Raw genomic sequence first — 27,759 nt, 5'->3', positions numbered from 1 at the left:
GGAATGAAAAATAAAGTAGAAGGGATTGAGAGCAGAATAACTGAAGCAGAAGAACAAATAAGTAAGCTGAAATACAGAATGGTAGAAATCACTGCCGTGAAACAGAATAAAGAATGAAAAGAAGTGAGGACAGTCTCAGAGACCTCTGGGACAACATTAAATGCACAAACATTCACATCATAGGGGTCCCAGAAGGAGAAGAGAGAGATAAAGGGCCTGAGAAAATATTTGGAGAGATTATAGCTGAAAACTTCCCTAACATCAGAGAGGAAACAATCAAGTCCAGGAAATGCAGAGAGTCCCATACAAGATAAACCCAAGGAGGAACACACTGAGACTAAAGACAAAAAATATTAAAAGCACCAAGGGACAAGTAACAAATAACATACAAGGGAATCCCCATAGGGTTATGAGCTGAAACTCATAAACTCTGCAGGCCAGAAAGGAGTGGTATATTATGTAAAGTGATGAAAGGGAAAAACCTACACCCAAGAATAGCCTACCCAGCAAGGCTCTCATTCAGATTCAACAGAGAAAAAGTTTTACAGACAAGCAAAAGCTAAGAGAATTCAGCACCACCAAACCAGCTTTATAACAAATCCTACAGGAACTTCTCTAGGCAGAAAAGAAAAGGCCACAACTAGAATCAAGAAAATTAAGAATGGGAAAGCTCATCAGTAAAGGCAAACATAAAGGTAGGAAATCATCTGCACACAAATATGATATCAAAACTAGCAATTGTGAGAAGAGGAGAGCACAAATGCAAGATATTGGAAATGCATTGGAAATTAAGTGACCAGCAACTTAAAACAATCTTGTACATATATAGACTGCTATATCAAAACCTCATGGGAACCATAAGCCAAAAATCTACAACAGATACACACCCAAAAAAAGAAAAAGCAGTCCAAACACAACAATAAAGATAGACATCAAATCACAAGAGAGAGAACAAAAGAGGAAGGGGAGGAAAAAAAGACCTTCAAAAACAAATCTAAAACAGCAAAATGGCCATAAGAACATTAATATTGATAATTACCTTAAATGTAAATGGATTAAATGCTCCCACCAAAAGACATAGACTGGCTGAATGGATACAAAACAAGATCCATATATATGCTGTCTACAAGAGACCCACTTCAGATCTAGGGACACATACAGACTGAAAGTGAGGGGATGGAAAAAGTTATTCCACGCAAATGCAAATCAAAAGAAAGCTGGAGTAGCAATACTCATGTCAGACAAAATAAACTTTAAAATAAAGACTGTTACAGGAGACAAAGAAGAACACTACAAAATGATCAAGGGATCAAGCCAAGAAGAAGATATGACAATTGTAAATATGTATGCACCCAACATAGGAGCACCTCAATATATAAGGCAAATGTCAACAGCCATAAAAGGAGAAATCGACAGTAACACAATAATGGGGGGGGGACTTTAACACCCCACTTTCATCAATGGACAGATCATCCGGAGAGAAAATCAATAAGGAAACACAGGCCTTAAATGACACATTAGAACAGATGGACTTAATTGATATTTGTAGACCATTACATCCCAAAGCAGCAGAATACACTTTCTTCTGAAGTGCAGATGGAACATTCTCCAGGATAGATCACATCTTGGGTCACAAGTCACACCTTGGTAATTTTAAGAAAATTGAAATCATATCAAACATCTTTTCCAACCACAACACTTGAAATTAGAAATCAATTACAGGAAAAAAACTGTAAGAAACAAACATGTGGAGGCTAAACAATATGTTACTAAACAACCAATGGATCACTGAAGAAATCAAAGAGGAAATCAAAAAATACCTCGAGACAAATGACAATGAAAACACAATGACCCAAAACCTATGGGACACAGCAAAAGCAGTTACAGGAGGGAAGTTTATAGCAATACAGTCTTACCTCAGGAAACAAGAAAAATCTCAAACAACCTAACCTTACACCTAAAGCAACTAGAGAAAGAAGAACAAAGAAAACCCAACGTTAGCAGAAGGAAAGAAATCATAAAGATCAGAGCAGAAATAAATGAAATAGAGACGAAAACATTAGCAAAGATCAGTGAAACTAAAAGCAGGTTCTTTGAGAAGATAAACAAAATTGATAAACCTTTATCCAGACTCATCAAGAAAAAAAGAGGACTCTATAAATCAATAAAGTTAGAAATGAAAAAGGAGAAGTTAAACTGACAGCACAGAAATACAAAAGATAAGAGACTACTACAGATAACTATATGCCAATAAAATGGACAAATTCTTACAAAGGTACAACCTTCCAAGACTGAACCAGGAAGAAATAGAAAATATGAACAGACCAATCACAAGTACTGTAACTGAAACAGCAATTAAAAACTTCCAACAAAAAAATTCCAGGACCAGATGGCTTCACAGGTAAATGCTATCAAACATTTAGAGAATAGTTAAACACATATCCTTCTGAAACCCTTCCAAAAAATTGCAGAGGAAGGAACACTCCCAAGCTCATTCTATGAGGTCACCATCATTCTGATAACAAAACCAGACAAAGTCATCACACACACACAAAATTACAAGCCAATATCACTGATCCTCAACAAAATACTAGCAAACTGAATCCAGCAACACATTCAAAGGATCATACACCATGATCAAGTGGGATTTATCCCAGGGATGGAAGGATTTTTCAATATCCACAAATCAATCAGTGTGATACACCACATTAACAAACTGAAGAATAAAAACCATATTATCATCTCAATAGATGCAGAAAAAGCTTTGGACAAAATTCAACACCCATTTATGATATAAACTCTCCAGAAAATGGGAATAGAGGGAACTTACCTCAACATAATAAAGGCCATATGACAAACCTACAGCTAACATCATTCTCAATGGTTAAAAGCTGAAAGCATTCCCACTAAGATCAGCAACAAGGCTAGGATGTCCATTGTTGCCACCTTTATTCAACATAGTTTTGGAAGTCCTAGTCATGTCAATCAGAGAAAAGAAGAAATAAAAGGAACCCAAATTGGAAAAGAAGTAAAACCGTCACTGTTTGCAGATGACATGATACTATACGTAGAAAGTCATAAAGATGCTACCAGAAAACTACTAGAGCTCATCAATGAATTCAGTAAAGTTGCAGGATACAAAATTAATACACAGAAATCTCTTGCATTCCTATACACTAACAACGAAAGATCAGAAAAAGAAATTGAGACAATCCCATTTATCATTGCATCAAAAAGAACAAAATACATAGGAATAAATCTACCTAAGGAGACAAAAGACCTGTACTCAGAAAACTATGACACTGATGAAAGAAATCAAAGATGACACAAACAGATGGAAAGATATATACCATGTTCTTGGAATTGGAAGAATCAATATTGTCAAAATGACTATACTACCCAAGACAATCTACAGATTCAATGCAATCCCTACCAAATTACCAATGACATTTTTTCACAGAACTAGAACAAAAAACTTTAAAATTCGTATGGAGACACAAAAGACCCCAAATAGCCAAAGCAATCCTGAGAAAGAAAAACGGAGCAGGAGGAATCAGATTCCCTGACTTCAGACTATACTTACAAAGCTACAGTAATCAAAACAGTATGGTACTGGCACAAAAAAAGACATATAGATCAATGGAACAGGATAGAAAGCCCAGAAATAAACCCACGGACCTATGGTCAATTAATCTACGACAAAGGAAGCAAGAATATACAATGGAGAAAAGACAGTCTTTTCAGTAAGTGGTGCTGGGAAAATGGGACAGCTACATGTAAAAGAATGAAATCAGAACATTCTCTAACACCATATGCAAAGAGAAACTCAAAATGCATCAAAGACCTGTAAAACTCTTAGAAGAAAACATAGGCACAACACTCTGACATAAATTGCAGCAATATCTTTTTGGACCCACCTCCTAATAAAAATAAAAACAAAAATAAACAAATGGGACCTAATTAAATTTAAAAGCTTCTGTACAGCAAAAGGAACCATAAAACAAAAAGACAACCCATAGAATGGAAGATAATATTTGCAAACGAAGCAGCTGACAAGGGATTAATCTCCAGAATATGCAAACAGCTCATGCAGCTCTATGTCAAAAAAAAAAACCATAAAACGAACAACCCAATCAAAAAATGGGCAGAAGACTTAAATAGACATTTCTCCAAAGAAGCAATACAGATGGCCAAAAAGTATATGAAAAGATGCTCAACATCACTAATTATTAGAGAACTGCAAATCAAAACTACAATGTGGAATCACCTCACACCAGTCAGAATGTCCATCATCAAAGTCTATAAACACTAAATGCTGGAGAGGGTATGGAGAAAAAGGAACCCTCCTACACTGTTGGTAGGAACGTAAATTGGTACAGCCACTATGGAGAACAGTCTGGAGATTCCTTAAAAAACTAAAAATAGAAATCCCACTCCTGGGCATATATCCGGAGAAAACCATAATTTGAAAAGAAACATGCACCCCAATGTTCATTGCAGCACTATTTAAAATAGCCAAGACATGGAAGCAACATAAAATGTCCATTTACAGAGGAATGGATAAAGAAGATGTAGTACATATATACAGTGAATACTACTCAGCCATAAAAAAAGAATGAAATAATGCTATTTGCAGCAACATGGATGGACCTAGAGATGTCATACTAAGTGAAGTCAGACAGAGAAAGACAAATATCATATGATATCACCCATATCTAGAATCTAATTTAAAAAAATGATACAAATGAATTTATTTACAAAACAGAAAGACTTACAGATATCAGAAACAAACTTACATTTACCAAAGGGGAAATGTAGGTTGGGGGGATAAATCAGGAGCTTGGGATTAACATACAAACACTACTATATTATAAGATATCAATTGATAACCAACAAGGACCTCCTGTATAGCACAGGGAACTCTACTCAATATTCTGTGATAACCTATATGAGAAAAGAATAAAAATGTATGTGTGTATATATATATATATAAAACTGAATCCCTTTGCTGTACACCTGAAACTAACACAACATTGTAAAGCAACTATAATCCAATAAATTTTTTTTAAAAAGAACGAAGTTGTCTTAGCTCAGGCTGCTATGACTAAATAGTATAGACTGGGTGACTTAAACAGCAGACATTTATGTCTCACAATCTTGGAGGCTGGGAAGTCCAAGATCAAGATGCCAGCAGATTTGGTTTCCGATGAAAGCTCTCTTTCTGGCTTGCAGAAGCCTACCTTCTCACTGTGTCCTCACATAGCAGAGAGAGAGACCGAGGGAGACAAGGACAGCAAAAGAGATGGGGTGAGGGACAGTGAGAGGGACACAGAGAAAGATGGCTCACACTCTGATTTGCCTTTATTTTCTAATAAGGGTACTAATGCTGTCATGGGGGGCCCACCATCATTGCCTCATCTAAACCAAATTACCACCCAAAGTCTACTTCTCCAAATACCATCAGATTGGAAGTCAGGGCTTCGACATATGAATTTGGGGGAGGACACAAACATTTAGCCAGAGCAGAACCTTTCTATGAAATCATTTTCAGAAGCAAAATCTCATATGTTGTTGTCTTTAACTAGATAGCACTTTATTAAATTCAATGTATAAGAATGTTAGAATTTGTGTAGGAATTTTTGTAGATAGCAAACTCCTTGAGAGTAGAACTATGCTTTATTCATCTGTGTATCTGGAGTACCTAGTTTAGTCCTAGCATGCTCTATAAATGTTAGCTGAGTTTTTCCATAACAAAAAGATGGAAGTATTGCTTAAAATTTGAGAGAAGTATGGAGTGTCAGAATAGGTTACTAAACCTCCCTGGGAAGTTGAAGTTTTTCTCCCTTGACTTCCAGAATATTTGGCTTTAATCTAACAAAATTGCTCCAGTGTAGACTTGGCCACATGTAAAAGATTAAGGCAAAATGCAAGAACAAAGTACATTTTACGAGAGCAGACTCTGAAAGCTGGAGTTCCCTCTGCCTGGGGTGTGCCTGTGAGAATCCCAGCTTACACTTGCTGAACCTGTGTGTTTCTCTGTAGAGCTGTCATTCACCCTTATTAATGTCCTGGTTTAAATAGTAAATCAGATGGTCACTTACCTGTGGCTCTTCACCCCTCTGCTAATTACTACCATTGTGTCTATACCTCTCTTCTTTTCCATTCCCAAAAGGAGGGGTGGGGTCTTTGCCTTTTTGTAGATCCCAGTTCAATGCTTCGTACATCCTAGGCAGTAAATGCTTATTGAAAGAAGAAATGAAGATATGTTTGCTTCTGCTGAAGCTTTTAACTATTCTATATAGACCTGACATTATGATCACAAAAGCTGGGGAATTATATGTAAATCAATTGTGGGTCCCCTGCCCCTTAACATTATTTTCCTTTGCCCTTGAAAAAGCACTGGAGAAAGTGTAAGTTCAGTTTTCCCAAATGGATATAGAACAATTTTATAACAGCTGCTTTCTAATTACTTGCATTCATTGATGTGTACAGTATTTACTGAGCATCTACCCTGTGTCCACTATCACACTTATGCAATAAGTCCACAAACCTCGAAAGCAAAACTTGTTTTAGCTTGGATGAAAATCGAGGTATGGAGTAGGCTTTTGAAATCTGGATTCCTCAGGCTCATAATATATACAGGAACCCCTGACACTTAGTGGAGCACATTGGCCAAAGGGTCAGTTGCATTTGTGTTTGGGGAACATAGGGTAGGGCTTCAATTTCATTCCATGCATCCTTAGACTTTTAATATGGTGGGTTTCTAGCTGTCAGGGTTAATTCTCTCCATCTGCTTATTACGTCAGTGGGACATTGCCATACGTCTGTCTGCAGATGGGCTGGTTGGTTTGCTCTGCCCAGCTTTGTGGTTTTGGTCCATCCCTGGCCCACTCACCCACCAAAGGGAGTTACCTGTGGAGTGGATCAAGGCGAGCCTGAGTGCAGTCAGGTCCGCCAGTGCCAAAAGGTGATGTAATTGCCTCATGTGACATTTCCCACATACACCCTTGTTTGAAATATAATTTGTGTGTTTATTCCTAGGTCCATGTACTTTTACTTACACATTATCAGTCTCCTGATCATACTGTTCCTGCCAATCAAACCACAAGCTCATAATCAAAGGCGGCCTCAGACTCTGAACTCTGTTAATAAGAAAAAAATAGATTGATACCTCCAAAGAAAAGAAACAAACAAAAGCTGAACACATAAGACTGCAAATCACTGGACAGAGGAGATAAAAAGACTCCAGGATTCTCCAGTGACTTAGAGGTGATGTTTACATGCATCTATTTTGTTTTGATTTTTTAAGTGCAGGGAGTATTTTTATAAAGCTTTTTTTTGTACCATTGAATCAGCCATGTCCAGTTGATTTAAAACTTTCTAGGACATTTGAGTAGTATGGAGGTGTGTGGAGAATGTGCTAGAACTGCAGAGACAGTCCATTCTGGGCTAGCTGGGTCTTCACTTTTCTGGCATGATCTCCAACCACTGAAATCTGGACGTTGGGAACCGGGGCGTCTGCTCCAGAAGTTAGAAGGTAAAGCTGAGATGACTTGTCTTCCAGAACATATGCAAGACGGTTGTTCCTTGGGAAGCCCCCAGTCCCTTGACTTGTGACATTACTGTTCTCAAACACATTAACTACACTCAGAAGACTGCCGGGGAGGGACCGTGTGGAGGGAGGTTTGCGGAATACTGAAAATTCAATGAGCCTGGAGGACTGTGAATGGACACTTGAATGGACTGGAGGTCAGGCACGTGCCCTGAAGGTGGCTGCGTTTCCCCCGCCACCACCCCCCCCCCCCCGCCCCCGCCAGGGATGTAACCCTTCTTTCTTCTGAAATGAGCCAAGATTGGAAATCAGAAAGTCTCCTGCCCACATACCAGAAGTCTCAGAGGGGCTACTGTTTTCCATTGCATATGTGCCATCTGCTGGCCCAGGCATGGCCCTGAGAAGACACCCAGATTTCACACCATTAAGGCAGAGGGATGTCTTTTTATAAATATTTTTTAAAGTAATTTAAAGCTATATTGAAGTTTGGGAAGAAGAGGCAGATATTTCTCTTTTCTCCCCTCACTTCTCAGAGGTGTTCATGATCACAGCCCATGATGTTCACTCGGGCTGGTCTCCATTTTTTTTCAGTTTCATAGCTGATTAAATCCGACATTGTTTTAGTTGAATCATCCTATTAGAAAGCAGAGATTGAAAAACGGTTTTCCTTTCTATCTTTATAATGAATGTGCTGTGGCTCCTTTGGGAAACTTCTATTGGGTGATATTCTATGTGGGAGAAGGAAACGTGGTATTAAATGTTGTGGAAGATAATAATGATAATAATAAAATATATGCTACAATGTTGTACCTTCAATCAAATACTTTGGGAGGAGAGAATTTGTTCAAATCGGATGGTTAAAAATGAGTTTCTTACTAAATCAATACTGCATTTATACATAAAGGAAATATTTCTAAAAAGAAGTGCTTTTTGTTTGTGTCAGACTTGCCGTTCTGAAGCATGTGTGTGTATTTTGTGTGTGTTTTAACAAATGTGTACAAGGTTTTACTTGCTTAAAATTTGAGCATCACACGTTCAATTTGTACATGTCAGGTGCTTGGATGTTTTTGGTTTGATTTCTGATCTTCGTTCCTAACAGTGCAGGTAAGATTAACCTCCTTTTAGAGATGAGGAAACAGAATCAGGAAGATGGCTGCTAACTGCCCCGGAGTCACAGACTTAGTGCTTGAGCTGAGATTTGAACCCAAGACGGTCCCAAGAGAGCCAATGGCCGTGGATCTTTCTATGAGGTATCCTGCTGGTGCGTCTCTTTGGACAAGGAAATGTGAAATGATGTGCTTGTCCCTTAAATAGTTTGTGTGGTCCTGATGCTGCTCAGAACCTGAGCTCTAGTCCTTATGTGAGACAATGGAAGTTAAGAAGTAGCACTTTTGTGCCAGCATAGGAGGCTTACCCCAGTTTAACCAGGGAACCTTGTGGGAACCCTACTTTGCTGTCCCAGGAGGAATATTAGATAGTGGATAGAGGGAAGAGAATGTAGGTGCCTAAAATCTGTCAGGGTCTGTTTCCAACAGGAGTATTTTGAGGTGCAAGACCAAGAAAAATACCCATCTTGCACACCAGCAAAAATGGTATACATCACCATTGGCATGGAGTGTGTGGAATAATCCATCTTACAATGAAATCTTTGAACTTGCAATATGATTTATGTCTGGGGTTCTCTGTATTTAGTATCTTCATTTCTGAGAGAAGAACTTTGGTGGTGAGAGGAGAGGTGATCATTAGGGAGACCAGCAGTCCTGCTTTGCAGAGACTCTGCCAACCTCTCAGTCCTGGGCAAACAAGGACCACTGGTCCCTTAAGAGACCACTCAGAATCAATTACTCATTATGGAATGGAAGTCAAGCCTGTGGAACCTGGGCTTATAGATTCTCTATTTCAGACAGTGCTAGGTCCTGGGACACCCTTTTCATATTATGAGGCCTTATTTAGTACTAAAAGGACAACAACTCCAAGAGCAATTAGTACCTTTTTCCCCTGAGAACATTTAACCATAGCAAAAATTTCAATTTAGGACAAAAGTTTAAACAGAAGATTGGGACTGTTCCTATTGCCTTAGAGTTCCTAGTTGTCCTAAACATAATATGCATTTAATAAATATGTTTTGGGTCGATGAGCTTGCAGTTTAAAAGAAACACTTTTTAGGTTTTGTTTTTGAAAAGGCCAGATTTAAAATATTCTATTCTAGTTCAACATCACTAATCATCATGGAAATGTGAATCAAAACGACAATGAGATCTCACCTCACACCAGTCAGAATGGCTATCATCAAAAAGAACACAAGGATAGAAAGCCCAGAGATAAACCCATGCGCCTATGGTCACCTAATCTATGACAAAGTCGGTGAGAATATACAATGGAGAAAAGATTGTCTCTTCAATAAGTGGTGCTGGGAAAACTGGACAACTACATGTAAAAGAATGAAATTAGAACATTCCCTACCACCATACATGAAAATAAACTCAAAATGGATTAAAGACCTAAATGTAAGGCTGGATACTGTAAAACACTTAGAGGAAAATATAGGAAGAACACTCTTTGACATAAATCACAGTAAGATCTTTTTCAATCCACTGCCTACAGTAATGAAAATAAAAAGAAAAATAAATAAACAGGACCTAATTAAAAGCTTTTGCACAGCAAAGGAAACCGTAAACAAAACAAAAAGACAACCCTCAGAATGGGAGAAAATATTTGCAAACGAAGCAACTGACAAGGGAATAGTTTCCAAAATATACAAACAGCTCATGCAGCTCAATATAAAAAAAAAACAAACAACCCAATCAAAATATGGGCAGAAGACCTAAATAGACATTTCTCCAAAGAAGACATACAGATTGCCAACAAACACATGAAAAGCTCCTCAACATCACTAATTATTAGAGAAAAGCAAATCAAAACTACAATGAGGTATCACCTCATACTGGTCAGGTTGGCCATCATCAAAAAGTCTACAAACAGTAAATGCTGGAGAGGGTATGGAGAAAAGGGAACCCTCCTACACTTTTGGTGGGAATGTAAATTGGTACAGCTATTATGGAGAACGGTATGGAGGTTCTTAAAAAACTAAAACTAGAGCTATCACATGACCCAGCAATTCCACTCCTCGGCATATATCTGGAGAAAACCAGAATTCTAAAGGATGCATGCACCCTGATGTTCACTACAGCACTATTTACAATAGTCAGGATATGGAAGCAGCCTAAATGTCCACTGACAGAGGAATAAAGAAGATGTGGTATATATGTCCAATGGAATATTACTCAGCCATAAAAAGGAACAAAATAGTGCCATTTGCAGAGACGTGGATGGACCTAGAGATTGTCATAGAGAGTGAAGTAAGTCAGAAAGAGAAAAACAAATATGTGGAATCTAGAAAAATGGTACAGATGAGCTTATTTGTAAAGGAGAAATAGAGTCACAGATGGAGAGAACAAACTTACAGTTATCAAGGGGGGAAGGAGAGGGTTGGATGAGTTAGGAGATTGGGATTGACATATATACACTACTATGTATAAAAGAGATAACTAATGAGAACCTACTGTATAGCACAGGGAACTCTACTCAGTGCTCTGTGGTGACCTCAGTGCTCTGTGGTGACCTAAATGGGAAGGAAATCTAAAAAAGAGTGGATGTATGGATACATATAACTGATTCATTTTGCTGCACAGCAGAAACCAACAACATTGTAAAGCGACTATACTCCAATAAAAATTAATTAAAAAAAAGAACACAAGTAACAAATGTTGGCAAGAAGGTGAAGAAAAGGGAGCCCTTGTACACTGTTGGTAGGAGTGAGATTTGGTACAGTCACTGTGGAAAACAGTATGGAGGTTTCTCAAAAAACGAAAAGTAGAACTACCATATGACCCAACAATTCCACTCCTGGATATATATCCAAAAAACCCCAAAACACTAATTCAAAAAGAAACAAGCACCCCGGTGTTCACAGCAGCATTATTTACAATTGCCAATGTATGGAAGCAACCTAAATGTCCATCAACAGATGAATGGGTAAAGAAGATACACACACAAACATATATACATATATATGTACACACACATACTGGAATACTACTCAGCCATAAAAAAGAATGAAATTTTTCCATTTGCAGCAACATGGAGTGACTTAGAGGGCATTATGTATGCTCAGTGAAATAAGACAGAGAAAGACAAGTACTGTATGACATCATTTATATGTGGAACCTAAAACATACAACAAACTAGTGAATAAAACAAAAGAAGTAAACTCACAGATACAGAGAACAAACTAGTGGTTACCAGTAGGGAGAGGGAAGGGAGGGGCAACACAAGGGTAGGAGAAAAAAGGGGTTATTATGGGATTATATGAAATCATGTATATGAAACTTCTGAAAATTATAAAGCACTATAGACTTTAAAGAATATTTCATTCAATTAAAAACATTTCTATTTTACTTTTAAGGTTACCATAAAGAAGAGGAACATTATTCAGTAGTTGCAAAAAATCAGTAAGTGCTTCAGTCTGAGATTTTGACAGGCTGAGAGAGAAAAAGGCAGAAATCGGGAGGAAAAACGAGGAGTTGGTGGGTGGTCCCAGAATGGGGTGGGTGTGCCCTCTGTACTCTGCAGGCTGAGGGCGGTGAGCAGAGGGTCCTTCTGGCCAGCCCTTCTCCACCCTGGCTGCACATCACAACCACAACAGGAAGTTTAAAAAGAAGTGATCGATGCCCAGCCTCGCGAGAGACCACATCTTATCTCTTCTTGTCTCCAGCACTTGGCATAGTGCTTGACATGTAATGAAGAGTCAGTAAGTGTTCACTGAATGAATGAGGAATTGAAGCATGTTTAATGCGTTGTTGGGTTTGACAGTTTTGATGGAGTCAGTTTTGTGCTGGGGAACATCTTTTCTGCTTTTCAGAATTCGTTTTTGAAATGAAGGCATGTGTCTTCAGGGAATTCTGAAAGCACATTATGTGAAATAGCCACTCAGGCAGGCAGTTTACATAGTCTGAAACCCCCTGATCTGCCCATCCATTAATTAATGCATTTTCATATTTATCAAATTTTGTTGGGTCTGGAATGGGTCTGGCATTCTGTTAGGCACTGCAGGTAAAGATGCTGAAGACCCATTCTCTGCCCTTGAAGAGCTCACAATGTGACCAGAAAGACAAGATCCAGAGCATGTGCTGCAGGAATACCTGGGGGAATCCCAGCATGCAGAATGACAGCGTGACTGGTCGCTGTATCCTTGTTTTCCTGTAAGTTTGGAGCTACCTCATCTCACAGTGCCTGAAGGCTACCCAGCACAGCACCATCACCACTCACCAGCCTCTTGTCTGGGTGAAGTTAAGCCTGCCCTTATCCTGAAATTGGATGCTGCCTTTGCATCAAATCAGTACCAGTTAATGCAGTGGCCACCCAAAGGAGCAGGCTGTGCTTTCACAGTTGCCCAGAGATAGTGGGGTGGCTAGTCCCCTCCTGGAAGGATCTTTAGTGAAGGTTCCAGGCTCAGTGAATGATGTGATGAGGCCCAAGAGGAAGGGCATTTGCTGAGAGAAGGCCCAGCCCACCTGAGCTTTGTCTAACTCCCTAAACTTACATAAGGCTACAAGCTCCAGGAACAATTGCAAGCCGCCATCCCACCCCCACCCCTGGGCTACAGGAGTGGTTGCAGGCCGCTGCCGCTGGACTCCTGGACTCCAGGAGAGGTCTTGAACTGTCACCATTTCCATCGTGTGCTCTGGGGGTACACGTGAGCTGCTGATGCCACCGAAAACCCCAGGACAGAGCACCAATCACCTCATCTGCACAGTCCCTATCAAGGGCGTAATGGTCAGCACACACCGAGGAAAGGGGCGACAGACATCCACACTAAAAACAGCCCTCACACCAAAAATATTAAAGCTACACAGGGACACTCCCACATATATATAACCCTCTAAGACCATAGTAGATAATTGTTTCTCCTAAACCCCCAAAATAAGAGAAATATAAGTAAAATGAAGAAGCAGAGGAACCACTTCCAGTTAAAAGACCAAGAGAATTCCCTTGAAAGAACAAACAGTGAAACAGACCTCTTAAGTCTAATAGACACTGATTTCATAAAGGAGATAATGAAGATACTGAAGCAATTAAGAAAGGCTATTGACAGAAATGCAGAGTACTGTAAAAAGGAACTAGAGACTATAAAGAAGAACCAAGAAAAATTAGGAAACTCACTTGCTGAGACAAAAGCTGAGCTAAAGGCAATGAATAGCAGAATGAGTAAATGACCTGGAAGATAGAATGATGGAAAGTACCCAATCAGGACAGCAGACAGAAGGCCAAATGAAAAAAAATGAAAAAAAAATGATACAAATGAACTTATTTACAAGATAGAAACAGACTCACAGATTTAGAGAACAAACTTATTATTACTGGGGGGAGGGGGAGGGGAAGTGGAGGGATAGATTGGGAGTTTGGGATTGACACAGACACACTGTTATATTTAAAATAGATAACCAACAAGGACCTACCATATAGCACAGGGAACTCTATTCGATATTCTGTAATAACCTATATGAGAAAAGAATTTGAAAAATAACAGATACTTGTATATGTATAACTGAATCATTTTGCTGTACACCTGAAACTAACACACCATTGTTAATCAATGATACTCCAATATAAAATAAAAAATTTCTTAAATGAAAGTAATATGAGACCTATGGGATAGTATAGAATGTGCTAATCTATGCATAATAGGGATTCCAGAAGGGGAAGAAGGAGGAAAGGGGAATGAAAATGTATTTGAAGAAATTATGGCTGAAAACTTCCCAAACTTAGACAAGGAAACATATCCAGGTACAGGAAGCACAGAGACAGCCACACACATCCACACTAAAAACAGCCCTCACACCAAAAATATTAAAGCTACACAGGGACACTCCCAAACAAGATAAACCCAAAACAGACCTACACCAAGGCATATTATAATAAAAATGACAAAAGTTAAAGATAAAGAGAGGATTCTAAAGGCAGCAAGAGAAAAACAAAGGGTTAATTACAAGGGAACCCCTATAAGGCTATCAGCTGATTTCTCTACAGAAATGTTGCAAGCCAGAAATGGAGTGGCAAGATATATTCAAAGTCCTGAAAGGGAAAAATCTGCAACCTAGGATACTCTACCCAGCAAGACTATCATTTAGAATAGAAAGAGAAAGAATTTCTCAGACAAGCAAAAACTAAAAGAATACAGCAATACTAATCCTAAAAGAAATATTTCTATTCTCTAAATAGAAAAGTAGTAAGAATCTATAGGAAAGAGAAAATCACAATTGGGAAGCAAATCACCCAAATAAGCCAGTACGCAAATCAAAAAACAAAAAAAAATCAAAAAATTTCTGTGAAAGTGAAGATAACCACAGTGAACAGCAAAAGGATGAACGTGAAGATGTAAAAGAGGACATCAGAATCATAAAATGTGGGGGAGGAGAGTAAGAAAATGAGAAAATGTAGGGTTTTTTCATTTCCTAGAAGGTGTTTGAGCCTCTATGACTACCGGTCTAAGGCAACTAGATATAGGAAGCAGTTAATAATACTTGAAAAACAGGGTAAACACAAGTCAAAAACATACAATAGATTCACAAAAAACAAAAAGAAAACATAAGTATAATACAAAAGAAAATCATCAAACCACAAAAGGAAGAACAGAAAGGGACACAGAAGAAGCATAACATCAATGGGAAATAAGGTTTAAAATGGCAATAAATATATACCTATCAGTAATTACCTTAAATGTCAATGGACTAAATGTTCCAATCTAAAGACACAGGGTGGCAGATTGGATTAAAAAAAAAAAAAGAGCCCACAATATGCTGCCTATACAAGTCTCACTTTAGGGTAAAGGACACACGTAGATTGAAAGTGAGGGGATGGAAAAACACATTTCATGCAAACAGAAATGACAAGGAAGCGGGGGCCGCAATACTCATATCAGACAAAATAGACTTTAAAACAAAGGATATAAAGAAAGATAAAAAAGGACACTATAGTAAGTCCCCTACATACAAACCTCTAAGTTATGAAATTTCAAAGATGCGAACATGCGTTCACATGTCCAATCACATAAGTTTGTTCACGTGTCTGGTGTACATTGTCACATGTGTGCATCCTCTACAAGTGGTTGTGCCTTTGTGTACTTTATTGTACAGTACTGTATAGAGTACAGTAGTACAGTATCTTTATTTCAAGCCCAGGATGTCCAGAAGCAAGTGTAAAAGCAGTGGTGATGTAGCTGGTACTACTGTACTTTTCAAGGTACTGTACTGTAATATTAAAAATGTTCTCTTTATTTTTTGTGTTTGTTTTTTATGTATTATTTGTGTGAAAAGTATTATACACCTATTACAGTACAGTACTATATAGCCAACTGGGTTAGTTGGTTACCTAGGCTAACTTCGTTGGACTTATGAACAAATTGGACTTATGAACATGCTGTTGGAATGGAACTCATTTGTATGTAGGGGACTTACTGTACATAATGATAAAAGGATCAATACAAGGATTTTACTCTCATATATATACAGCATATATACACATAATATAGAAGCACCCAAATATATAAAACAAATACTAACAGACATAAAGGGAGAAATTGATAGGAATACCATAACAGTAGGAGACTTTAACACCCCACTCACATCAATGGACAGATCTCCTAGACAGAAATTCAATAAAGCAACAGAGATCCTAAATGATACAATAGAACAGTTAGACTTGCTATTTTCAGGACACTACATCCAAAAAAAAAAAAACCCCAAACCAGGATACACATTCTTTTCAAATGCACATGGAACATTCTCTAGGATTGAGCACATACTAGGGCACAAAACAAGCCTCAACAAATATGAGTACAGAAATTATCTCAAGCATCTTTTGAGACCACAACGGTATGAAACTAGAAATCAACCACAGAAAATGAAATGAGAAAAAAATGATTACATGGAGACTAAACAACATGCTACTAAAAACCAATGGTCAACAATGAAATCAAAGAGGAAATTAAAAAGTACCTTGAGACAAATGACAATGAAAACACAACCATACAAAATCTATAGGATGCAGCAAAAGTGGTTCTTAGAGGGAAGTTCATAGCAATACAGGCCTTCCTCAAAGAACAAAAATCTCAAATAAACAACCTAACTTACCACCTAAGAGAATTAGAAAAAGAAGAACAAATAAAACCTAAAGTCAGCAGAAGGAAGGAAATAATAAGATTAGAGAGGAAGTAAATAAAATAGAGATTAAAAAAGCAATAGAGAAAAATCAATAAAACCAAGAGCTGGTTCTTTGAAAGGGTAAACAAGATTGACAAACCTCTAGCCAGGCTCACCAAGAAATGGAGAGAACCCAAATAAACAAAATAAGAAATGAAAAAGGAGACATAACAACTGATACCGCAGAAATACAAAAAATCATAAGGGAATACTATGAACAATTATATTCCAACATATTCAACAACCTAGAAGAAATGGAGAAGTTTCTAGAAACATAGAGTTCACCAAAACTGAATTAAGAAGAAATAGATAATTTGAACAGACCAATCACTAGGAGTGAAATAGAATCTGTAATTTAAAAACTCTCTACAGACCAAAGTCGAGAACCAGATGGCTTCACAGAAGAATTATACCAAACACACGAAGAACTTATATTGATCCTTCTCAAACTCTTCCAAAAAACTGAAGAGGAGGGAACACTCCCAAAGACATTCTATGAAACCACCATCAACCTAATACCACAACCAGACAAAGACACCACCAAAAATGAAAATTACATGCCAATATCTTTGATGAATATAGATGCAAAAATTCTCAGCAAAATATTAGCAAACTGAATCCAATAACACATAAAAAAGGTCATATGTCACAACCAAGTGGATTTCATCCCATGTTCACAAGGATGGTTCAACATATGCAAATCAATCAACGTGATACACCATAGACAAAAGAAAAGACAAAAACCACATGATCATCTCAATAGTTGCAGAAAAAGCATTTGACAAAATTCAACATCCACTCATGATAGAAATTCTTACCAAACTGGGTATAGAGGGAACATATCTCAACATAACATGAGCTATTTATGACAAACCCACAGCCAATATAATACTCATGGTGAAAAGCTGAAAGTCTTCCCGCTAAAATCTGGAACAAGACAAAGATGCCCACTCTAACCTCTTCTATTCAACATAGTATTGGAAGTCCTAGCCACAGCAATCAGAAAAAGAAAGAAAAGGTATCCAAATTGGAAGGGAAGAGGTAAAATTGTCATTATATGCAGATGACATGATACTATATATAGAAAACCCTAAAGACTCTACACAAAAACTACTAGAACTGAAACAAATTCAGCAAGGAAGCAGGATACAAGATTAACATACAGAAATCAGTTGCATTTCTTTACACTAGCAATGAAATATCAGAAAGGAAATGTAAAAAAAAAAAAACCCAATACCTTTTAAAATCACACCCCCAAAAATAAAATACTTAGAAATAAACCTGACAAAGGAGGTGAAAGACATATATGCTGAAAACTGTAAAACAATAAAGGAAACTGAAGATGATTCAAAGAAATGGAAAGAAATCCCATGCTCTTGGATTGGAAGAATTAGTATTGTTAAAATGGCCATACTACCCAAAGCAATATACAGATTTAATGCAATCCCTATCAAATTACCCATGACATTTTTCACAGAACTAGAACAAATAATCCTAAAATTTATGTGGAACTATAAAAGACACAGAATTACCAAAGCAATCCTGAAGAGAAAGAATAAAGCAGGAGGCATAACCCTCCCAGACTTTAGACAATACTACAAAGCTACAGTAATCAAAACAGCATGGTATTGGCACAAAAACAGACATATGGATCAATGGAACAGAATAGAGAGTCCAGAAATAAACCCATACCCTTATGGTCAGTTACTCTTTGACAAATGAGGCAATCCTATATGATGGGAAAAAGTCTCTTCAGCAAGCAGTGTTGGAAAAGTTGAACAGTCACATGTAAATCAGTGAAGTTAGAACACACCCTTTCACCAGACACAAAAATAAATGCAAAATGGCTTAAAGACTTAAACATAAGACATGATACCATAAAACTCCTAGAAGAGATCATAGGCAAAACATTCTCTGACATAAATCATACCAATGTTTTCGTAGGTCAGTCTCCAAAGGCAATAGAAACAAAAATAAACAAATGGGACCTAATCAAGCTTACAAGCTTTTTCATAGCAAAGGAAACCATAAACAAAATAAAAAGACAACCTACAGAATGGGAGAAAATATTTGCAGTTGATGTAACTGACAAGGGCTTAATTTCCAAAATACACAAACAGCTCATACAACTCAACAACAACAAAAAAACAAACGACCCAATCAAAAAATGGGCAGAAGACCTAAATAGACATTTCTCCAAAGAAGAAATACAAATGGCTAATAGGCACCTGAAAAGATGCTCAACATCACTAATTATTAGAGAAATGCAAATCAAAACTACAATGAGGTACCACCTCACACCGGTCAGAATGGCCATGATTAAGAACTCTACGAATAGCAAATGCTGGAGAGGATGTGGAGAAAAGGGAACCCTACTACACTGTTGGTGGGAATGTAAGTTAGTAGAGTCACTATGGAAAACAGTGTGGAGGTTCCTCAGAAAACTAAAAATAGAATTACCATATGATCCAGCAATCCTACTTATGGGCATATATCCAGACAAAACTCTAATTCAAAAAGATACATGCATCCTATATTCATAGCAGCACTATACACAATAGCCAAGACATGGAAACAACCTAAATGTCCATTGACAGATGAATGGATAAGGAAGATGTGGTACATATATACAGTGGAATAGTACTCAGCCATAAAAAAGAATGAAATAATGCCATTTGCAGTAACATGGATGCAACTAGAGATTATCATACTAAGTGAAGTCAGAAAGAGACAAATACCATATGATATCACTTATATGTGGAATCTAAAATATGACACAAATGAACCTATCTATGAAACAGAAAGAGACTCACAGACATAGAGAACAGACTTGTGGTTGCCAAGGGGAGGGGGTTGGGGGAGGGATGGAGTGGGAGGTTGGGGTGAGCAGATGTAAGCTTTTATATATAGAATGGATAAACAACAAGGTCCTACTGTATGTCACAGAGGACTATATTCAGTATCCCATGATAAACCATAATGGAAAAGAATATTAAAAAAGAATGTATATGTGTGTGTGTATACATATATATGAATCACTTTGCTGTACAGCAGAAATTAACACATTATAAATCAAGTATACTTCAATTAAAAAGAGCCAAAAAATAGATAAATTTATGTAAGGCTACCTCCCACATGCTGAGAGGAAGAAAACTAGCAGTTACTGGCAATTCCTTTCACATACATTACTTAATAGAGTCTGGGAACTTGCTATTAATATCCTCTTTCTGCAAATGTGGAAGCCAGGGCTCAGAGACTAAGTAAGTTGCCCAAGGTCACCCAGCTTGTTAGAGCTGTGGCTTGGATCCTGGTCCGGCTAACTCTTGGGGCAGAAGCCCTTTAACAAAGCATTTTAAAGCTGAAAGTAACTCTATAAGTCACCTGGTCCAGTGGTTTCCAAATGCAGGTGGGCTGACCCTGTCCCTTGGGGAGCTTGTTAAATAGGCAGGGGGTAGGGGCAGGAGGAATAGATTTGCTGTGGACAAAACGCTGACTGCCATCTAAGGGGAGGAGCAGAAATCCTATCCATGGAAGGTAATGGAAACCTTCCTCTGCTCTTACCTTCTGTGGGTTGGAGGGAAAGAGCAAACTGGTGGGGTGTAACCACACCAAATCATTCGACTCTGGTCAAGAGAAGGCATGTTCAGTCAGTGCTTGTGCTGCCATAAGACCTTTTGTTTAGCATGATGCTCGGCCCAATTTGAAATATGCACAGGTTGGCCTAGACTTTTGGGACCTGATGTATTTTGTGGGAGCAAACTGCTTTGCCGGAAAAATGAACAGAATTTTGGGGGAATCCGCCGTACCTACTTGGGAGAAGAATGAGGCTGCAGAGTTTGGGGACCTGAGAAGGGAATTCCCAGAGGTCAGGGTGACTTTTAAGAATAGGAAGGGGTAGAATTGCTGGGCTGTTCTGGAAGTTTCCTCTTACTGCCCTAGCTAGGGATACCTTCCATCTTAAAGAAGGTGGGGATGGACCTTGGCTCCAGTTTGGGCTGGCACTGGGGGCAGAGAAGAGGACAGACTAAGAGAGAAAAATGCAGTCGCCACTAGAGATGGGAGCGAGATAAGCCCAGGAGTGATCCAAGCCTCCTATGGAATCCCCCAAATGACTGATCAAAATATTGGCCGTAGGTTGGAGGGCGCTATGCTCCCTCTCATCCCTGTACTTAGACATTCAGGTGTCTTAGAAAGCGAGAGACTTGGGGGATATTCAGGGACTAGACAGATACTCGGTTACAGAGTCCAGATATTCTGGTTTAGTTAGTTATGCCCAGGATGCAGTACTCTTATCTCACTCCTGGTTGGGAGCTCCTGGCTTGGTATTATGATTATTACATCTGAGGTAACTCCCAGGGAGTTTCATGACTTGCCACATCGCTCTTCTGTAGCAGAGTTGAGGGTGGAAGCTAATTCTCTTGTTCCAGCAGAGTCTGTACGTCCCACAGGTACGTATGCTTCTGGCGGACACCCAGCGGCCTGAACTTCACGGGACAGATGGGGCTAAGAGGAGCCCCCTGAAGTTTTCTACGAGAAGCCTTCGGACCAGCACGCCCCTGTAAGGCCTGCGGTAGTGCAGGTGAGCCCTGGGTGTGCTTCCTCGGACCTGGACATCTGCATGCCCTGGGGACCAGTTGGCCCCCACGTGTCGTGGCATAATGTCAGCTGCTAGGCCGCCTCATGGTGTTTCCAGAACGGGTGATCCAGCCAGTGGAGGCAGGTGGGGAGCACTTTTCTGGACTGTACGGCGCCTTTTTCTCTGCCTTTCCGGATCCACATAGCCCTAAGGACCAAGTGGCCTCTTTTGTTCTCAAAACAAATTCATCCGGAATAAGCACTTTTGACATACAAATATACACGGTCTAAGCAGTTACCAGCAACAATCGTCCATTCATTCCGGGCCTTCTTTCTGTCCATTGTCTTGTGTTTCACAGGCAAAACAACGTTTCAGCATTTCCAGCTGCAGTCCCGGGGTGCAACCCTCTCTGTGTTCACTGGCGCAGAAAAGCCTCAGAAGCTGGGACAAGTTTCCTGCCTGGTCACCAGCCCCTTTCTCCGTCCCGTCCTTCTCCAAGCTGCTGCCAGAGAACCTTCCTGGATGGCCCATCAGGCCTGCGTCCTCTTCATAAAACCTTCTGTCGCCTCCTGCTGTCAACATCAGAAAACCCACCCCTTCCCTTCTGACCCGAACCAGCCTGGTTTCTGCCCCACTTAGAGCCCCGTCCTGGCAGCCTGGGGCATTGGTGACTCCGTGCCTTTGTACCTTTTATTGTCGCTGCCTGAAGACCTGCCTTTTCTGAGTGGGCCCTTCCCAAAGCAAGAGAGACATGCCTTTCTAGCAGAGCAAACAGAGCATATAAGATGCTGCTTTCACTGTGCCAGCTTCCTCCACTGGCCTCTGGATTCTGCTCCGAGATGCCCAACACCACCTTGTGTCCCAGGTGATGTGATTTCATTTGTCTCTCCCCAACCAGACTGCCAGCTGCCTGACCACTACGAGTTGTGTTTATCTTTATACCTTCATACCTATCAAGGCACTGACTCACATGGGGACTGGAGCCAACTGTTAGTTGAACAAATGAGGGAAGGAATAGATTCTACTCCCTCTGGCAGTATTGTTTCCCTGGGGTGAGGGGGCAGCTTGGGGAGGCAGGTTGGAGTTGCAGCCCTGGCCCCTGTGTTTAGAGACCAGCCCTACAAACGGCCCTAATCATGACCAAAGGCTCCACGGTCCCTTGTCCTTGCACATCCAAGTTTCCCCTTGCATGGGGTCCTGGACCAAGCTCTTCTGGCCACTGGGGTTCAGGTGCGGTAAGATCGGTGTTGCTGGAACCAAGTCCCCGGGGGGTGTCCACTCACTGGACTCCGTGTTGCTGAGATCTTCATCTTTTACAACTTGGAGTCATTGTAAGGTTCTGTTGTCTGCATAACCAAGGCTTCATTTATCCACCCCTTGCTAATGGACTTTGTCTTCAGCTGCTTGGGCTGCCATCACAAAGGCCCACAGACTAGGTGGCTTAAACAACAGAAAGTTATTATCTCACAGCCTGGAGGCCAGAAGTTCGAGATCGAGGTGTTGGCAGCGTTGGTGTCTTCTGAAGCTTCTCTCCCTCCCCGGCAGATGGCCGTCTTCTCCCTCGATCTTCATATGGGCTTCTCTGGTGCGTATCTGTGTTCTAATCTCCTCTTACAAGGATGACAATCATTGGATTAGAGCCTACCCACAATAACTACATTTTAACTTAATTACCTCTTTCAAGTCCCTGTTTCCAAATACAGTCAGTCACATTCTGGGGTACTGGAGTTAGAACTTTATATAAGAATTTAGGGAGGACACAGTTCAGCTCATCCAGACCTTCAGGCCATCCTCAGTGTTTCCATGGTAATAAACCAAGCTGGAGTGCACATCCTTTTGTATTTCTCCGTGCACACATGGCTGATAAGGTAGATACAGGGAAATGGAATTGCAGGAATCCTAGGAAATGGATTATTGCCTGTCTATGTGTTATTGTTCTCCAACCAGTTATAGGAATTTTCCCATAGCCCTGCAGGGTATAACAGTTCTTGGTCCACAGTCACATCAGACTTGGTATTACCAGACCGTCGTTTTGTGCCAATCTGATCATTGTGAAAAAATATACAGAGAAAAATAATTCTCCTTCCTAGGTCTGTCCTCGGTGCTCCTGTTTCTTCCCTAGAGGCAGCCACTGTTATCTTCTTTGTATACAGCCTTTCAGAGAAATTCTGTCCCCCAGATCCGGCTTTTCAGAAATATCATGAACATTTCTCCATGTTATTGCAGAAACTTCCTAAAAGTTGTTTTTAATGGCTGCGTCGTATTCTGTGGATGAATGTGTCATAGTTTTGAAAAACACCCCCCTAATGGTTGGACACTGGTTGTTGCTTTGTTAAAAATATTCCTTCCAGAAAATTTTAAAATTCAAGAATAAAGCATCTATAATCCCAGTACCTATTGACATGTCATTATAGTTCTAGTTTTTTTGTAGTTAAAAATGTTTTTCATATTCTTATAGGTACTTATTTGTACAAAAGCCTAAGACTTCCTATGGAGTTCGGAATTCTATTTTTTATTTAACTTTACAGTGTGAGCATGTCCTTGAGTCATAAAATCCAACATTCTTCCTCTTCTGCTCCAGTGAGCCCATCGAAGAATGAAAATCAAGGAGGCCATCCTGGGGGTGGGCTTGAGCATGGGCTCAAAATTTAATTTTTTAAAAGGTAAATTAATCGCTAACGTTAGCTCTTTAAATTATTATTAGTAAGAAATTACTTTGACTTATCCCCACAACCCATGGAGGCCGAAGCCTGCGTCTCCGAGCCTGTCAACCCACTGCCTGCTGAGTGACTTCATTGAGCCTCTCAGTAAGTAGGATGTGTATGTGAAGGAAATATGAGCCTGTAAGGCAAAGCAGCGCTTTTGTTTGTAACGTGGAACCCTCTTCTGAAAGCTACCAAGCAGAAAGCGTTCTCACAGAATGAGTTCCCTGCCTTCTCAGGGTGGCCAAAAAGAAAAAAACAAAGAAAAAAAAAACATTAGGAGAAAGAATCTCAGTAGAGAACACTATTAAAGTACATAAACTTCAAAAGTTGCTGGGACCTTTAAAAAAATCCACAAGCACATTCTGCATCAATAGATCTCGTATGAATAAAGTATTTAAATTAAACTTCAGGTTTGTCAATGCTCAGTATAGCTGAAGTGGAAATTGTGAGCGTGGTTAACATAATTGTGGGCTTTTAAAAACTTGTAAAAACTTGAAACAATGATTTGCAAACTGGATTCTAATTATACTTGGGAAAAAACTCCAACGAGCACAAGACATCCCGGACCTGAATTATGAGTGTGGTGTGTGCATATGTACTAAACGCATATATGACACATATAAACTCACTACAGTCATTGGAACTTCACTCCTGGTAAGGGAAAAGTGTGAGTAATATTTCAAGAAAAATCACACTGTAAAACCCCAAAGTGCTGTCTTTTGGATGCTGCTGAATCACTGTTTCCATGAGTCTGAAGCACTGAGCGTGGTAGAATTACAAGAAAGTGCCGACAGGAGCTTTGCAACTGAGCAGACAAAGGGCTTCGTGCAAGGTCTCCCCCTGGAGCAGCCTGGGAACCCCTTGTGTGGGGGACTTCTTAATGTTTCCCAGCATAAGCAGGGTAAGTCTCAGGCCTTAGTTAAAGTCTACATTTTTGCAATCTCTCTCGAGGTAGATGTAAGAGAAAACAAGGAAGCAGTCAAAAGACATTAGAAATGACAGAGCTGCTTTCAATTATAAGAGATAAATCACCTCTGTGTCCAAAGATCAAAAACATTCTTGACTTGAATGTGGATGGCTTTTCTGAAGTGGTGTGAAGTAGTGACATCTTGTGGACATTTATGGTAATTGCCGGCAACTCATATCGCTTTACAAATCCAAACGTCCATTCATTTGTTCTTCAGATCTTCCTTCAGTCCTTCATTCATTCATTCACTCACTCTCTGAATATGTAGCAATTGCCACTTTAACCTCTGGTGTTCCTTTTAAACCGTGAATGACAGTCATGTATGACTTTATGACAGTCACAGAGGTCAGATTTTAATGACTGTTCCGGTAGAGTCAAATACTGCCCTGTCCTCTCCTTATCCGAAAACAAAAACAGGAGGTTGTGTGGACTCAAAGAAGCACAGATGTTGGAGGCGAAATAGCTTTGTTTAAGCCACGTTTCTGCTTCTTACTCGCTGTGTGACCATGGAGAGACAATCAAGTCACTGTGACATGGGGCTATATAAGCTCTTTGGATGTCAACTTCCTCATCTGTACAAGGTGAGTATCTGTAAAAGGTGACCAGCAAGGTTGCTTTGGTTTCTAACAACCTACGATTTGATATTTTTCTTGACACTCTTGCGGGTCTCTCTATTTCTAGGAGTAAAGCTCCCCAGCCAGTGGGAGTGCTGGGCTGAGCTAACTTATTTTTTGACCTATAACTTTGGAGTATTTTGTTGCCTGAGTAATACGTTCTAGGTGGTCAATTTCAAAAGGAAAATAAAAGCATTTTACGTACGATCTTTCATCCTTATATTCCAGTATTATAGTGGGGGCAGTTAGGCAAGTTTCTTAATTTAGAAAGAAACAGGTAAATATTTTAGCAAATATTTAAAGCTCCCCTGTGTGTCCAACAGGTCTGTTCACCCAGGTGAGTAAGTCATGGGCATCTTCCTCTTTTGGCCCAAGATTACTAGGATGAGCAAGGCAGTAAGTGGATCTTTCTTTCTAGGTCTCCCTTCCCAGCTCATTTGTTTCTCAACAAGACAAGGCACTTGGATCAAATTCACAAATTGGGACTTCCCTGGCGGTCCAGTGGTTAAGACTCCACGCGTCCACTGCAGGGGATGCAGGTTTGATCCCTGGTTGGGGAACTAAGATCCCACATGCTGCATGGCCAAAAAATAAAAATTAAAAAAAAATTCACAAATCAAGTTTATGCCTCACTATCATAGGGAAAAATATTGATATTAGAAACCAACATATCTTTGGGACAAATTTGTTTTTTCCTCCCTCCTTCCCTCCCTCCTTCCCTCTCTTTCTTTCTTGTAATTAGTTTCCTAAACATTACTGGAGTAGTTTCAGTCCCTCGTGAAAAGAAGCGATATTCCATTTCACCCCATGTTTTATTTGTAATTGGCAGTTCATAAAACCCATTCCCATACATTCTCTCCTTTGTTTCCCAAACCAAGAAAGTGAGGCTAGTGGAACCAGTTGTTACTATCCATTTTTACGTTAGGAACCTGAGATCTGAAAAAATTGAGTAACTTTCCTGTGGTCACACATGCAGTAAGTGATAGGGTTGGCATTGGAACCCTGGGCTGCCCTCTTGGGCTTAGGTCTGGTGTCGCCAAACTGTGTAAGCTCTTTTCACGAATTGTGTCAGAAACACTTCTTGTGCTATTAGCTTGAATGAACTGTAGTTAGAATTTGTTTTTGAAGCCTTGTTAATCTCTGAGAATGATCCCTTTAGAAAGGCAGAAAGACCACAGATAGTCTTGCAGTGTGTCTTCCCAGAAGCAGACCTTCCCTGAGATGAGGATTTCATGTTGAGTAGCAGTAGTTTGTTTGGGAAGTGATACCAGGAAGGATTTGGAATGGGGAAGTGAGACAGGATAGAGACAGGGTGCACTCATTAGTAGATTACCACTGTGGGCAACTGGGGCTCAGACTGCTGGGGACCCCGGGAGACAGTGGAGAGCACACCCCAGAGCTGTCCCACCCAAGAACAGGAAGCTGAAGCATTCATGGACCAACTCTCATTTGTCACTGGGACAACTCCTTAGTGGCATGGCAGGTCCTGCAAGCAGGCCCAGCACGCTCAGCAGGGAAGGATGGTCCTCAGCAGAGATGCAGGGGGATTGCAACAAGCAGCTGCTGCACTCCCAGGAAAGGTGCCGAGAGCATGTGGAAGGGCACTGGCTACACCCTCATCAGTTACACCTGCTCTTCCTGTATCTGGTGTTATTAGGACTGTGAGTCCCATGCCTAGCACGATGCAATGTGGTAAGGGAGACACAAAATACATTTAAAGATCTAGAATCTCGGGGACTTCCGGGAAGATGGCAGAAGAGTAAGACGCGGAGATCACCTTCCTCTCCACAGATACACCAGAAATACATCTACGCGTGGAACAACTCCTACAGAACACCTACTGAACGCTGGCAGAAGACCTCAGACCTCCCAAAAGGCAAGGAACCCCCCACGTACCTGGTTAGGGCAAAAGAAAAAACTAAACAGAGACAAAAGGATAGGGACGGGTCCTGCACCAGCGGGAGAGAGCTGTGAAGGAGGAAAAGTGTCCACACACTAGGAAGCCCCTTCGCGGGTGGAGACTTCGGGAGGCGGAGTGGGACAGCTTGGGAGCCGCGGAGGAGAGCACAGCAACAGGGGTGCGGA

The 27,759-nt window shown here is 40.0% G+C and overlaps 1 protein-coding gene and 1 long non-coding RNA gene across 3 annotated transcripts in view; one reads left to right on the top strand and one right to left on the bottom strand.

Annotated features, from left to right (window-relative positions):
* The window catches only part of MBOAT1 (membrane bound glycerophospholipid O-acyltransferase 1), a 112,720-nt gene extending 104,347 nt beyond the window's left edge, over positions 1-8,373 (top strand). For both annotated transcript variants that reach the window (XM_027128488.1, XM_027128486.1), the window contains exon 13: positions 7,042-8,373. In XM_027128488.1, the coding sequence (XP_026984289.1) occupies positions 7,042-7,168 (127 nt within the window). In that variant the 3' untranslated portion in view covers positions 7,169-8,373. The remainder of the gene's footprint in view (positions 1-7,041) is intronic.
* Positions 1-27,759, bottom strand: part of LOC113631795 (uncharacterized) — a 92,269-nt gene that overhangs the window by 16,113 nt on the left and 48,397 nt on the right. The gene's annotated exons all lie outside the window — the stretch shown is intronic.

The sequence above is a fragment of the Aethalodelphis obliquidens genome, unplaced genomic scaffold (genome assembly GCF_003676395.1).
Source record: "Aethalodelphis obliquidens isolate GAN/ISIS:26980383/991018 unplaced genomic scaffold, ASM367639v1 scaffold34, whole genome shotgun sequence".
NCBI lineage: Eukaryota > Metazoa > Chordata > Mammalia > Artiodactyla > Delphinidae > Aethalodelphis > Aethalodelphis obliquidens.
This window is presented reverse-complemented; position numbering and strand designations above follow the sequence as displayed.